General features: G+C 41.5%; 1 protein-coding gene across 1 annotated transcript in view; it reads left to right on the forward strand.

The window, feature by feature from the left end:
• The window catches only part of DNAI1 (dynein axonemal intermediate chain 1), a 730814-nt gene that overhangs the window by 520144 nt on the left and 194832 nt on the right, over window positions 1–15838 (forward strand). Inside the window, exon 19 of the mRNA XM_029581328.1 lies at window positions 5736–5921. Within this exon, the coding sequence (XP_029437188.1) occupies window positions 5736–5921 (186 nt within the window). The remainder of the gene's footprint in view (window positions 1–5735; window positions 5922–15838) is intronic.

A 15838-nucleotide genomic window follows, 5' to 3' on the forward strand; every position in this document is an offset into this window, starting at 1 on the left:
TGCAAGGAAGAGGGATTCAGTTTTGTTAGGAACTGGGGAACCTTTTGGGGAAGGGGGAGTCTCTTCCAAAGGGATGGGCTCCACCTTAACCAGGGTGGAATTAGACTGCTGGTGCTAACCTTTAAAAAGGAGATAAAGCAGCTTTTAAGCTAGAACAAAGGGGAAAGCCGACAGTCGCTCAGCAGGGCATGGTTCGGAGAGAGGTATCTTCAAAGGATACTAATGATGCATTAGAATTAGGGCATCTCGACAGTGAGGTTCCAATAATAAGAAAAGTGCCTGTAACTGAAAACTCACCTGAGCTAAAAAATTCTAACTTATCCCTATCAATTAAAAAGCAGAATGAAAATAGAGTGGTCTCTTGTGAAGATTTGATGACTTTTGGAGAGAGGAAACTCACCCAAAGATAAGATTGGTGCAGTGTTCTCTCCACCTAGCTTGATGGACTTTCTACCTGGGTAACATCAAGCTAGGTGGAGAGAACATTGCACCAATCTCATCTTTGGGTGAGTTTCCTCTCCCCGAAGGTCATCAAATCTTCACAAGAGACCACTGTTCTGTTCATACGTCTCACGTTGAATGTCAAAGTGGCCCCTAACCCCCTACACTAATATGTAAACCTCACCTCAAGTTACTAGGTGGGCCTCCAATAGGGATATAAATATCTATCTAGGGAGAGGGCATTACAGCTATCTCCCAATATCAAAACATTACAAAAGGCAGTGGCTAAAGTATTAGAATGGTAGGATATAACCTGGAGAAGATGTTAGCAGTAGAAGAAGGAGATCAATGCCTCTGTTCAGGTCATTGGTGAGACCTCATCCAGTTCTGACAACTGTATCTTTAAAATGATATAAATGGAGTGGAAGTAATCCAGAAAAAAGGCTAACAAAGTAGCAGGGTCTGTATCAAAAGCCATATTACATGAGATTTAAAGACCTCGTACTGTGAGACCAATATTCAAAGCCCTTTAGCTGGATAACTCATACATTATCTGGTTAAATGGTAAATCCCCCCCCCCCCTTATTTATCTGACTAACTTTGGCTAAATCTTTGCTAGATAATGACTTACTTAGCTAAAATAATAATAGGGCATGTTGGGAACATTCCAGGGAGGGGACGAGTTAGCCAAATAAATTTTCTTGCTAATGCCAATATTTGGAATTAGTCAAATAAGTGATTTGGTTCTCTCCAGATGTGCCTAAGAATAGGTCAAATTTATCTGGGAATGTGTTCCCAGATAGCTTTGCCTTTAACTGCTATATTTCAAAGACTATAGCCAGTTAAGTGTCAATGTGTTATTTAAAAAACAAACAAACAGCAATACGGACCTGCTGGCCCAGTCCTCATCCTACCCTGGTGAAATACAAATTCCCGTCTGGTGAACCTCCCTCCACCCTATCCTTATATGCCCCCAAAAAAGCAAAAATGTTGTGGGCATATATGCCTGAAAACCCATCCTCTGGGGAGGGGGGGAACAAGATGGTTGCTGCCTGACCTACACGCTAAAAATCGCTACTCTAAATCTTTTGCTAAATAACTTATTTTCTTGAGATGCCTCATACCAAGAGGGAGGCTCACTGATGGAGATTTCAAGCTCTTCTCCCATTTCCAAGCATTTTCAACAAAAATGGATTGAGACTTTTTTGCAGCACCCCTAACTGCCATGCCGGAAGGGAAAGCTGCTATGGAGTTGATTGTTGAGCGAGCATTGCCTTCTTTCGCTGAAGTGATCTTGTTGAGCCCCACTGCACCGAATGTGCCTTCACCCCCATTTCCTTAGGATTTGGATTTGAGACAAAGAGTTGATACTATCTTTATGGCCCCGAGAAGGGAAAGGATTTTGGACTTCCCTTTGGAGAATCTGCTTTGTACAGATTCCACGGGCCTCTCTTTTGTCCCTAAGCTTGCTGATACCAACAGTGGTGGAAGCAACCCTGAGAGTGAAGGAGTGGAGAGCATTCAGGTATGCCCGTTGTTAAAGTTATCTTTTGAGAAACCTAAAGACATGGGGCGGATTTTAAAAGCCCTGCTCGCGTAAATCCTGGGCGGATTTACGCGAGCAGGGCCTTGCGCGCCGGCGTGCCTATTTTCCATAGGCCTGCCGGCGCGCGCAGAGCCCCGGGACTCGCGTAAGTCCCTGGGTTTTTTGTCGGCGGCGTGTAAGGGGCGTGTCGGGAGCGGGCCCGGGGGCGTGGTTTCGGCCCGGGGCGGTCCGGGGGCATGGCTGCGCCCTCCGGAACCGCCCCCATCTCGGCGCGCTAGCGGCCCGCTGGCGTGCGGGGATTTACTTCTCCCTCCGGGAGGCGTAAATCCCCGGACAAAGGTGGGGGGGGGGTTTAGATAGGGCCGGGGGGTTGGGTTAGGTAGAGGAAGGGAGGGGAAGGTGAGGGGAGGGCGAAAGAGAGTTCCCTCCGAGGCCGCTCCGATTTCGGAGCGGCCTCGGAGGGAATGGAGGCAGGCTGCGCGGCTCGGCGCACGCCGGCTGCCCAAAATCGGCAGCCTTGCGCGTGCCGATCCTGGATTTTAGCGGCTACGCGCGTATCTACTAAAATCCAGCGTACTTTTGTTTGCGCCTGGAGCGCGAACAAAAGTACGCGAACGCGCCGTTTTTAAAAATCTACCCCATAATGCTGGAATCTGTCTGAAATGCCTTAATTTCTGTAGAGAAGGCTATTACCTCTTTAACTGCTGCTGTAGTGGAAAGTAATTGACTTGTGCTGATTATTGAGAAGCAAGTTGGGCCTTTGGAGGCTAAAGTTACTGAGCTGGATACAAAAATTGCAAAAGTAGAATCAGTGCAACATAAGTTGGTTCAATTAGATATTATCTCAATTAAGAAACTGGAAAATGTTGAAAATGTTCTAAGAATTTTAAATCTAAGAATATTGAATTTTCCATGTATAAGGTTGTTACCTCCTATGGATTTGCTCAAGAGTTATCTAATGCAGATTCTTAAATTTTCAGAGGAGGCTATTCCTGCAATAACTAGGGCTTACTTTTTTCAAAATCGGAAGGAGGAGTTCCTAAGGATTCTGAACCCATTTCTTCTATGAATATTTCTGAGTTGGAATCATCTCAAGAGATGGTTATTTATGCATTTCTTTCTGAGAGGAATTCAGAATTGAAAGATTTCCTTCGTAACTGTCATCATTTATTTTATGGTAAAAAATTATGGATCTTCCCCGATATTACCAGGATAACCCAAGAACGTCGCAGGAAATTCCTATCCATGAAGCCAGAAGTTCTGAGTAAATCTGCAAAATTTGATTTGAGATTCCCGTGTAAATGTCTGATTAGACACCAGAATTTGTTATTTATTTTTTGAACCTTCTCAACTCCATACATTCCTGGACGCCATAATCAAACCCATAATCAAAAAACCACAACTTGACACTTCCGACCCAGCCAATTTTAGACCCATAACTAATCTACCATTCATCTCAGAGATTCTGGAAAAAATCGTAAACCACCAACTCTCCGAACACCTCGAAACCCAGAAACTACTGTACCCCTCACAACACGGCTTCAGGAAGTCACTCAGCACAGAGACACTCCTTCTAACCCTCGCTGACACAGCACTCAGAGGACTAGACACCGGCCACTCCTACCTTCTGATACTACTGGATATATCTGCGGCCTTCGACACCATCTAACCAGGCTAAGGGAAATTGGACTAGGAGATACCACCATAAAATGGTTTGGCTCTTACCTAACAAATAGAACATACAAAGTAAGACTCAGCACCAGTGAATCAAAGCAATTCCCCCTCTCACACGGCATCCCACAAGGATCATCATTCTCCTCTACCCTCTTCAACATATACATGCTCCCCCTCTGCAAGCTCCTCTTGGACATGGGCCTCTCCCACTATATCTATGCAGATGACATCCAGATCCTACTCCCCTTGAAAGAGAACATACAGAACACTTTACTACAATGGGAGTCTTACTCATACCAAATACAAAAACTCCTAAATCAGATTTCGCTCACTCTCAACCACAAGAAAACCGAAATACTATACATATCAAACAAACCCCTCACAAAAAGCATTCAAAAGCCCTCGATCACACAACCTAACAATCAACTCGTATCAATCGTGAAAGACCTAGGCATCACCTTAGACTCCTTAGACCTAAAAAAACACAGTAACGCAATAATAAAAGAGGGCTACTTCAAGCTACAGGTCCTCAAAAAACTCAAACCCCTCCTATTCAATCATGTCTACCGGTCAGTGTTCCAGGTACCCTTATTCTCCAAGCTAGACTATTGCAACTCCCTTCTCCTCGGGCTCCCAGCATCCATCCTCAAACCACTGCAACTACTGCAAAATGCAACAGCCAGATCTCTCACAAACAGCAAACGCACCACCCACATCACTCCCATTCTTAAAGACCTCCACTGGCTCCCCATAAACCACAGAATACAATACAAAGCCCTAACCCTCATGCATAAGACTATCAACGATGAAAAGATAGACTGGCTAAAGGACACCCTCCATCCATACGAATCGCAAAGAAACCTCCGATCCAAAAACACCGGACTACTAATCATTCCTTCCCCCAAACTGGCCCACCTTACCACAACAAGAGAATGCACCATCTCAACTGCAGGCCCCTCTCTGTGGAATAAACTCCCGACCCGAATCAGAACGGAACCTTCAACCCAGACGTTCAAGAAGATCCTAAAAACATGGCTATTCGAGAAAGCCTTCCAGCCAACGAATTAACTTCATCCCCCTATGCATATGATCTCTCCCAACCCCACCCCACAATCATGATTAAACTCACTCCTTTCCTCACCCCCCCAGCACCCCCCCTAAGCTCCCAACAGCCCTTCCCCACCCCTCTCCCCTTCTCTCTCTTACCTCAGCCACCGAGCCCTTATTCAAGTGTCTAAACTGCCAGTTAGTTATTAGTTACCCCATCAAGAAGAATAAGACACTGCTATTTCAGCATCTCCTGCTCCTTGTATGTTCCAAACGGTTAAACTAAGTCACTTTGTTTCTTTGTATATCATATCTTAAATGATATTTCCTAATTGTTAAACTTTTATTTTATTCTGTTATGATGTAAAATAATAAGACACCGTTGTCATATTATCCCATGAGTTACTCTGTAAACCGAAGTGATATTCTATATTGAATGTGGGTATAGAAAAAAACAAATATAAATAAAATAATAAGAAGCATTCATGGGCTTTAGAGAGCTAGCTTCCATCAATATTATAGTCACATAAATTTAGTACAAGACAAACACTGGTGCAGCTCCCTTTGACTCCTTTAAAAAAAACTCCCATGCTAAAAGATGGACCAGTAGTGTTGTGGGATTTTTCAAATAGGTAAAAATGGAAGCAAAATGCATTTTGGGGCTAACATAAGGCTGTGGGAATCGGATTTACAGCCATTTAAAGACACTTTTTTTTTGTCTAAAGAGTTATTAGCTTTATAAAAAGATATTACAAAATTATCTTTTAATATGTTTCACTATCATGATTAAATAGTTCTTTATTTAATTTATTATTAAACAGAATCAGACAAGAGGATGTTTTTAAGACTTTAATGGAATGTATGCATTTTATAGCACCTTTACAGTAGTCTTTTTGTGTATATCTCTTCCTTTACCCAGTCATCACATCTGGCCTACAGTACAAAAGTTTCTCTTTAAGATTCCTATTTACAATAAGAATCGTTTGTTCTCCTTTTCTAAGCCCTTTTTTAAATATTTCTTTTCCAGGCCCACGTGTTTGACCTAAGTATTAATAAGTACCGAGCCATCTGTGTGCAGGCTGTTGTAGCCAAGAAGAAATGCAAACCTACTCATCTGGAGTTTAACGCTCTCTATCCCATAATTATTGTTGGAGATGATCGAGGTCAAGTCACCAGCCTGAAGCTCTCTCCTAACTTGCGCAAGATGCCAAAGGTAAGACAGTTACAACTTTATGTAGGACTAGTTTCACTGGAGGTAAAGAAATTGTATTAAACTTTGGGGAAAATTTGTAATACAACTTTTTTCTTTTTTTAAACATATATGAATGCTTCTTTGTTTACTTTATCATTTAAACATAAAAATACCTACTGATAATTTGATTTATTTTCTGAAGGCAACATTTTTAGATGGCTATTTAGAGATTGAAATTGCTTTCTTAGCTGTTGAGGTTATTCTGAGCATTTTGTGGTCTGGAATTATATGTAGTGTTACCTTCTACATTTCCATGTCAGTTACGACTAATTTGTTCATAGCTGGAGCCAATCTAATAGCTGTACTACTATTACTACTATTTAACACTTCTATAGCGCTATTCAATAGACACAGCACAGTACAAAAACATTTAAGAGACAGAATCTTCTCAGTAGAGCTTACAATCTAATCAAGACAAACATACAGGGCAAAAGAAACTTTTGGAATTTCATTTATCAAGAAAATGGTTACAATCAATAAATCTGGAATAGTCAGGGATTAAGATTTAAATGCATCTTCAAAAAGATAGGTTTTTAGATTTATTTGAATAAGGCAAGAGAGGGAGCATGATGCACCAAATCAGGAAGCCTATTTTAAGCATTCGGCGCAGCCAGGTGGAAAGCATGCAGTTGGGAGAGGGTGGTAGAAGAGAAGGACATAGATAGTGAGTTGCCTGATGAGTGACATTCACGAGGAGGAGTATAGAGAGAGAAAAGAAGGGAGAGGTAATAAGTTTGTAATGTAGAAATCTTAGAACTTCTAAGTATTGCTTAAAGAATATTTCTTTTGGAATGGAATCAGAAGAAAAACTTCTTTGATTTGTCAAAATTCAGTAATTTCTTTATTAATGGGCTTTTATCAGTTAAAAATAATTGATCAAGTATTTTGCAAACATATAGCAATTGCTTTAGTTGATGTAAAGCAATTTACATGCACTTTTAAAGTTTCTAATTTATGACAACAGATCAATAAATTTTAAACTAGCACAGATTCCACCAATTCGCAAATCCTATCAGCTAACTAACCCCAGATTACTTAGAATCAATTCTCAGTCCTTGGTATCATTATTAGGAGTTAGTCTGTTTTTCTTCCTGCACTGATAGTGCAGTGATAGTGAAGTGTCCTGCAGTCTCTTTTTATCTGGGCAAGGTGCCTCTATGCTAGACAGGCACAGTGTTAGTTACTAGGGATGTATATTTGTTTGAAACAAAATAGGAAATGTCAACTTTCCTATTTCGTTTCATTACCTTTTCAATATGGAATAAAAGAAAAACCAAAGAAAATTTGGTTGGTTTTTTTCACTGGCCAGGAACTTGCCCTGGGGCCTACCCCGAAGCTTCCTCTGACCCCTCCCTCCCCCTTTCTGAAATTTTGCAGGGGCCAGGAACCACCTTGGCCACACTTATCCCTCCCATAAGGTAGTATGCACAGTAAAAGGGGCATGAAGGATGCCTACTTGCCTCATGCCCCATCCTCGTACTCTTCACAATGACATTGATTGGCCCTGAAACTGGTGCCCTAGCAACTTTAAAATGGTGCTGATCTCATGGCCAGCTGGTGCCATTTTTGTACAGCTAGCCCTTTTTCATATCATGTGACAGGAACTACGCAATAGCACCAGTAGAGCCTCCTCTATATAGAGATTCCGATTATACACTTGTTGAACCCAAGAATTTGGAATAAATATATCTAGTATATGACCCACAACATTTGTAAGTTGCTCAGTCATAGGATATAGGGTACCCGCTTTCCCAGGGAACGAATATATTATACAGATTGACCAATTCCACAAACACATTATCAACCCCTTGTAAGTAGTGGCCTGAATGGTGGTATATTACATCATAGAGCACACAGTTTACTAAATATGGTAAAAATTGTATAAATCAGCAAAGACAAATAATATTACACAGCATCACAGCAATATTGTATAAAACAGTAAAAAGCAAATAGTATCACAATAATAAAAGATAAAGATGTATACAAAAAGATAAGAACTTAAGAACATAAGTCTTGCCATACTGGGTCAGACCAAGGGCCCATCAAGCCCAGTATCCTGTTTCCAGTAGTGGCTAAGCCAGGTAACAAGTACCTGGCAGGATCCCAAGGGGTAGATACATTCCAAGCTGCTTATCCCAGGAATAAGCAGTGGATTTCTGCAACTCTCCCTTAATAATTGTTAATGGACTTTTCTTCCAGGAACTTGTCCAAATTTTTATTAAACGCAGCTATGCTAATAGCTTTTACCACAATCTCTGGCAACAAATTCCAGAGCTTAATTATGCGTTGAGTAAAAAAATATTTTCTTTTATTAGTTTTAAGTATATTACCCAATAACTTCATTGTGTGCCCCCTGGTCTTTATACTTTTCGAAAGAGTAAACAACTGATTAACGTTTACTCGTTCCATTCTGCCCATTATTTTATAGACCTCTATCATATCTCCCCTTAGCCAGCTCTTCTCCAAGCTGAAGAGTCCTAACCTCTTTAGCCTTTCTTCATAGGGGAATTGTTCCATCCCCTTTATCATCTTTGTTGTCCTTCTCTGTACCTTTTCTAATTCTACCATATCTTTCTTGAGATGTGGTAACCAGAACTGAATACTCAAGATGAGGTCGCATCATAGAGCAATACAGAGACATTATGATATTCTCTGCTTTATGCTCCATTCCTTTCCTACTAATTCCTAGCATTCTGTTTGCTTTCTTGGCTGGTGCTGCACACTGAACAGAAGATTTCATCGTATTTTAAACAATGACACCTAGTTCCTTTTTCTGAGTGGTGACTCCTAGTGTGGAACCATGCATTTTGTGGCTATAATTGGGATTTCTCTTCCCTAAGTGCATAACTTGTTGTGGTCCCGGGCCATGCCCCAGTCCCTCCACCTTCCTCGGGGATGGTCCAGGCCGCTGCGGCATTTTTTTCGGCCTCTACGGGCCTACCTGGCTCCTGCCCGCGGAGCTCCCTCCTCGAGGGAGATGCCGCCGATGCTCCGTGGCTGGCCCCGCCCCCTAGGCGCTTGCACGCACTCAGGGGCTCTATATTTAAAGGGGCTAGCGCGGGAAAGTGAAGCACTGCTCTGAGGTGACGTCAGACGCTCCCAGGGTATTTAAACTCTGCAACTGGCTCCACTCCTTGCCTTGCAATGAGGTTCACTCTTCTTAGAGTTGATAGTTGCTGTTCCTGACTTCGGCTTCCGTCCACTGGTTTCTGACTTCGGCTTCCGTCCGCTGGCTTCTGACTTCGGCTTCCGTCCGCTGGCTTCTGACTTCAGCTTTCGTCCTCTGGTTCCTGACTTCAGCTTTCGTCCAGGAGGTCTCGCCTAAGTCCAAGCGGCTTGGGTCCTCACGAGCTCCTCTCAGGGGAACCGCGGGCTTCCAGTGGTGAAGACCTGATTGGCCTCCTGGCTCCAGCTATCCTCTCCTCCTCCGACACCTGCCCACAGGAGACCGCTCGTAAGTCCAAGCGGCCTGGGTCCTCACGGGCTTCTCCTGGGGGGACCCCAGGTCTCCAGTGGTGAAGATCCTCCTGGTCTCCTGCCTGTGCTGTTTCCCGGCTTCAACCTCCACTGGGGGCCATCCCACAGTGTGTCATCATCTGTCTTAGTCGGCTCAAGGGTCCACGAATCCAACATAACTTTGCACTTCTCTATATTAAATTTCATTTGCCATTTGCATGCCCAGTCTCCTAGTTTTGCAATACCCTCTTGCAATTTTTTACAATCCTCTTGTGATTTGACAAATTTGAATAATTTTGTGTCATCAGCAAATTTGATCACCTCACTTGTTCCCATATCCAGGACATTTATCAATATAGTAAAAAATACCAATCCCAGAACAAATCCCTGAGGCACTCCAGTAATAACCTTTTTCCATTGGGAAAATTTACCATTTAGCCCTACTTTCTGTTTTCTCTCTTTTAACCAGTTGGCAATATGACACTGCCACCTATCCCATGACTTTCTAATTTCCTAAGAAGTCTCTCATGGGGGACTTTGTCAAATGCTTTCTGGAAATCCAGATACACTAGATCAACTGGCTCACCTTTATCCACATGTTTATTTATGCCTTCCAAAAAATGTAGCAAATTTTTTATGCAAGACTTCCCTTGGCTAGATCCATGTTGGCTTTGTCCCATTAACTATTAATATGTTCAGCAATTTTGTTCATTATGATATTTTCTACCATTTTGCCTGGCACTGACGTCAGACTCACTGGTCTGTAATTTCCTGGATTATCCCTTGATCCCTTTTTAAAAATTGGTGTTACATTGGCAACTTTCCAGTCGTCAGGTACCATAGATGATATTATTGATATTTTACATATTTCCAATAGCAGGTCGACAATTTCATTTCTCAGTTCTTTCATCATGTTGGGATGTATTCCATCTGGTCCAGTTGATTTGCTACTCTATAGGTTGTCAATTTGTCCTGGAAAATTTTCCAGATTTGCTAAGGTTTGTTTCAGTTCTTCTGAATCATCACCTTTGAATATCATTTCTGGCATGGGTATATTTCTTACATCTTTCTCAGTGAATACTGAAGCAAAGAATTAATTTAGTCTTTCTATGATGGTTTTGTCATCTCTAAGTGCTCCTTTTACCCCTTGATCATCTAATGGTCCAACTGACTCCTTCACAGGCTTTTTACCATGAATGTATCTGGAAAAGTTTTTATTATAAGTTTTGGCTTCCATGGTAAGCTTTTTTCAAATTCTCTCTTTCTCTTCCTTTTCAGTGCTTTGCATCTGACTCACTAGTGCTTTTACTGTTTCTTATTTTCTTCATTCGGATCCCTTTTCCATTTCTTGAAAGAATGTTCTTTTAGATATTATAGCCTCTCTCACCTCATCTTTCAACCATGCTGGTAGTCATTTAGCCTTCTTTTTACCTTTTCTAATGCATGGAATACATCTGTTCTGGGCTTCCAGGATGGTATTTTTAAATGACTTCCATGCCTAAGCTAAACTCTTAACATTTGCAGTTGCTCCTTTCAGTTTTTTCCTAATCATTTTTCTCATTTTATCATAGTCACCTTTTTGAAAGTTAAATGCTGTCATAGTAGATTTCTTTTTTGTGCTTTCCCCAGTTATTAAGTCAAATTTGATAATGTTGTGATCAGTGTTACCAAGTGGCTCCAACACTGTTATCTCTCACATTAAATCCTGTGTTCCACTAAGGACCAGGTCTAAAATAGTTTCCCCTCTTGTTCTTTTATCAGCTGCTCCATGAAGCAGTCATTTATTTCATCTAGGAACTTTACTTCTCTAGAATGTCCTGATGTAACATTCACCTAATCAATACTGGGATAATTGAAATCACCCATTATTTCCGTGCTGCTGATTTTGTTAGCTTCCCTCATTTCTTTTAGCATTTCATTGTCTGTTAGTTCATTCTGGCCAGGTGGATAGTAATATACCCCATTACTATTTTATTCCCTTTTTCACCTGGAATGTCTATCCATAAAGATTCAACATTGCATTTTGTTTGCTCCTCCTTCCACCATAGCAATGCAAGTAAATATAATATACATATTATTGTAAGTGATATTTTTACCTCAGAAGAATGTTCTTTTTAATATAAAATCTGATTTTATAAATGCATAATTTGTATTTGTGCGTGCATGCATGTGTGGGTGGGCTTTTAAAATTTGCCTATGATATCTAATACCTTTGCACTGGCCAAGGATTCTAGAAGAGAGGGGGTAGACCTGGTTGGGAGAAATGTCAGATTTTAAAGTTTAGATTACTGGAGGAAGATGAGGGCAGTACAGTAATTGTTTGCACAGGGCAGCAAAAAAGCTAGTGGCGGCCGTAAGGGAAAGTATTGACCATATCCTCTGACGGTAGGAATTTGACAGATAATAGACAAACATTCTGGGTTGCTATTCAACTTGCCTCACAAATCTGCTTCACTTTTTTGAAGGAGTTACTAAACATATGGATAAAGTTGAACCGGTAGATGTAATGTATTTGGATTTTCAGAAGGTGTTTGACAAAGTTCCTCATGAGAGGCTTCTAGGAAAAGTAAAAAGTCATGGGATAGGTGGCGATGTGCTTTCGTGGATTACAAACTGGCTAAAAGACAGGAAACAGAGAGTAGAATTAAATGGGCAATTTTTTCAGTGGAAGGGAGTGGGCAGTGGAGTGCCTCAGGGATCTGTATTGGGACCCTTACTTTTCAATATATTTATAAACGATCTGGAAAGAAATACGACGAGTGAGATAATCAAATTTGCAGATGACACAAAATTGTTCAGAGTAGTTAAATCACAAGCAGATTGTGATAAATTGCAGGAAGACCTTGTGAGACTGGAAAAATGGGCATCAAAATGGCAGATGAAATTTAATGTGAATAAGTGCAAGGTGATGCATATAGGGAAAAATAACCCATGCTATAATTACACAATGTCAGGTTCCATATTAGGAGCTACACCCAAGAAAGAGATCTAGGTGTCATAGTGGATAACACATTGAAATCGTCGATTCAGTGTGCTGCGGCAGTCAAAAAAGCAAACAGAATGTTGGGAATTATTAGAAAGGGAAAAGTGAATAAAACAGAAAATGTCATAATGCCTCTGTATCGCTCCATGGTGAGACCGCACCTTGAATACTGTGTACAATTCTGGTCGCCGCATCTAAAAAAAGATATAGTTGCGATGGAGAAGGTACAGAGAAGGGTGACCAAAATGATAAGGGGAATGGAACAGCTCCCCTATGAGGAAAGACTAAAGAGGTTAGGACTTTTCAGCTTGGAGAAGAGACGGCTGAGGGGGGGATATGATAGAGATGTTTAAAATCATGAGAGGTCTAGAACAGGTAGATGTGAATCGGTTCTTTACTCTTTCAGATAACAGAAACACTAGGGGGTACTCCATGAAGTTAGCATGGGACACATTTAAAACTAATCGGAGAAAGTTCTTTTTCACTCAACGCACAATTAAACTCTGGAATTTGTTGCCAGAGGATGTGGTTAGTGCAGTTAGTATAGCTGTGTTTAAAAAGGATTGGATAAGTTCTTGGAGGAAAAGTCCATTACCTGCTATTAATTAAGTTGACTTAGAAAATAGCCACTGCTATTACTAGCAACAGTAACATGGAATAGACTTAGTTTTTGGGTACTAGCCAGGTTCTTATGTCCTGGATTGGCCACTGTTGGAAACAGAATGCTGGGCTTGATTGGACCCTTGTTCTGACCCAGTATGGCATGTTCTTATGTTCCATTTTAGCTTGTACTTTTAACAGGAGCCAAAAAAAAGTACAAACAAAATATAATAAATAATTCTACTTGGTACACATAAACATTGCTTCCAGAATTCAAACATATCTTCAGTCATAAATGGCAAATTCAAATGTAAATACATGTTACATAAAAATAAAATATAAATATAAACAAACTATAATTATATTAAAATTTAAAATATTAAATATCTTAGCCCAAAACATGCCCAAGGATGTCACAATGGGATGTACCAAGGGAATCAGCCCATAGGTGTGGCCCTTCCATGTTGGCCCACCTAAGAGCCAAGCCCCTTTTTCAGGGGCAGGTCATCTGACATCACGGGAGGCATGGTCTAGCCTTCGATATCATCCTCGCAGCGTCAAGCAGGTATCAGTACCTGAATGTAATCTGCTTTGAAGTATTTGAAAGGCGACATATAAAACACCTGATGCTCTAACATGCTGCAGTACCAGAAGTTCAGGCAGCTGGAACTGCTGATATTGCTTTCCCCTTTGTCAGGAGGAGTCACTGACGTCACTGAGGTGGGGTGTGTGGTCAAGCTCTCAGCATTCTAACTAGACTGAGAACTTAGTCTAAAGATTATATAGGTGATTCTTTACTATAAAATTACATCAACATGTGTTGAGTATGTTTCTTTTACTAACCTCTTCATCATATGCACAGTAATGGTGTGGTTCTATCACATATGGTTTTACATCCAATTTAGAATTTAAATTAATTTTCTCATTAGCAATACAATTAAGTAGATGAGCTGTGCTTTTAAGTGTGAATGTCCAGAATATTATGTACATATTGAAGCTATTCTGATTGAATTCTGTCATTACCTAAAACTGATGGGCTGGTGACATTTGTTTTTCACCATTAGGTTTAGCTTCTAAAATATGAACTACTCAACTATTGATAGAGGAATTATTTTTCAACATCAGTTAGAATTTTATTGGTATAAGCTATAACTTTCTTGTCAGCATTGTGTTTATACAAAATCACAGCATTTGTGCATTCTTGAGTGAATCTCAAATCTAAGAAAAGCTCTCTGTTGCACTCCTGAGCTTTGCTCAAAATGTCTTTCATTTCATTCATAGCTGTCTATTGCTGAGATCTCTATGATACTTCCTTATTAAGAAGTTTAACCAATGGACATGATATTTCTGTATACTGATCTAGAAATTGTTGAATGTAGTTACATATCCCTAGAAAAGAATGTTATAATTTTCTGTAAAGCTTCAATTAACATAGAAGCATAGAAATGACAGCAGAAAAGGACCAAATGATCCACCTAGTCTGCCCAGCAAGCTTATGCCAGTACCTGCTGCACTGTGTAGGTTACCGCATGCTTCTCAGTTTACCAGACCGTAAAAGTCAGGGCCCACAGATGCTGTTTGAATGCAGTTTCCCATAACCATTGCCATGAAAGCAGACAGCAATGTTGGAGTTGCATCAAAAGTATCGGACTTAATGATTAAGGGGCAGATTTTAAAACATACGCGCTGGCGTACATTTGTGCGTGCAACCTGGTGCGCACAAATGTACGCCTGATTTTATAACATGCGTGCGCAGCCACGCGCATGTTATAAAATCAGGGGTCGGCGCGCGCGCAAGGGGGTGCACAATTGTGCACCTTGCGCGCGCTGAGCTGCGCTGCCTTCCTCCGTTCCCTACACCCCCACCCCACCTTCCTTTCCCTTCCCCTAACTCTCCCACCCCCAGCCCTAAGCTAAACCCCCCCTAAAAACGTTATCTTACCTACTTGCACCTGCCGGACAATGGCCGGCCCGCAATCCCAGGCACAGCGGCAAATGGCCACTGTGCCTGGAGGCTCCTGCCCCACCCCCTCCCCGCTCCTTTTTTCAAGCCCCGGGAATTACACACATCCCAGGACTTTACGTGCGCCACCAGGCCTTTAGAAAATAGGCCCGGCGCGCGTAACTCCCCTATGCGCATAAATCCACCTGGATTTACATGCGTAGGGCTTTGAAAATCTGCCCCAAGGGTGGTAAGTGCTGCATCAGCTAGTTATCCCCATGTTTATTTGTTCCCCAAACTGTAAAAGTCGGGGCCGTCGTTTGTTGCTGTCTGAATCCAATTCTCCATTTCTCACTGCCGTTGAAGCAGAGAGCAATGATGGAGTTGCTTTAACACTATCAAGGCTTATTTGTTAAGGGTAGCAACTGCCACACCAGCAAGTTACCCCCAGTTACCCCCATGCACTCTTATCTTTATTTCCACCCTCTAGCCTTTAAGGATCCACAGTGTTTATCCCATGCCTTTTTGGAATTCCTTGACTGTTTTTATCTTCACCACCTCTTCCGGAAGGGGATTCCAGGGATTCATCACCCTCTCCATGAAGAAATATTTCCTCACATTAGTTCTGAGTCCTCCCTGGAGTTTCATTTCGTGACCCTTATTTCTATTGATTTCTTTCCAACGGAAAAGCTTTGACGATTGTGCATCATTAAAACCTTTCAGATATCCGAACGTCTGTATCATATCTCCTCTGCATCGCCTCTCTTCCAGGGTGTATATATTCAGATCCTTCAGCCTCTCCTCATAAGTCTTCCAGTGCAGGCCCCACACCATTTTGGTTGCTCTTCTTTGGACCGCCTCTTTCCTGACTTTACGCTTTTTGAGATACGGGCACCA

Source organism: Rhinatrema bivittatum, chromosome 1 (genome assembly GCF_901001135.1).
Source record: "Rhinatrema bivittatum chromosome 1, aRhiBiv1.1, whole genome shotgun sequence".
Taxonomy (NCBI): Eukaryota; Metazoa; Chordata; class Amphibia; order Gymnophiona; family Rhinatrematidae; genus Rhinatrema; species Rhinatrema bivittatum.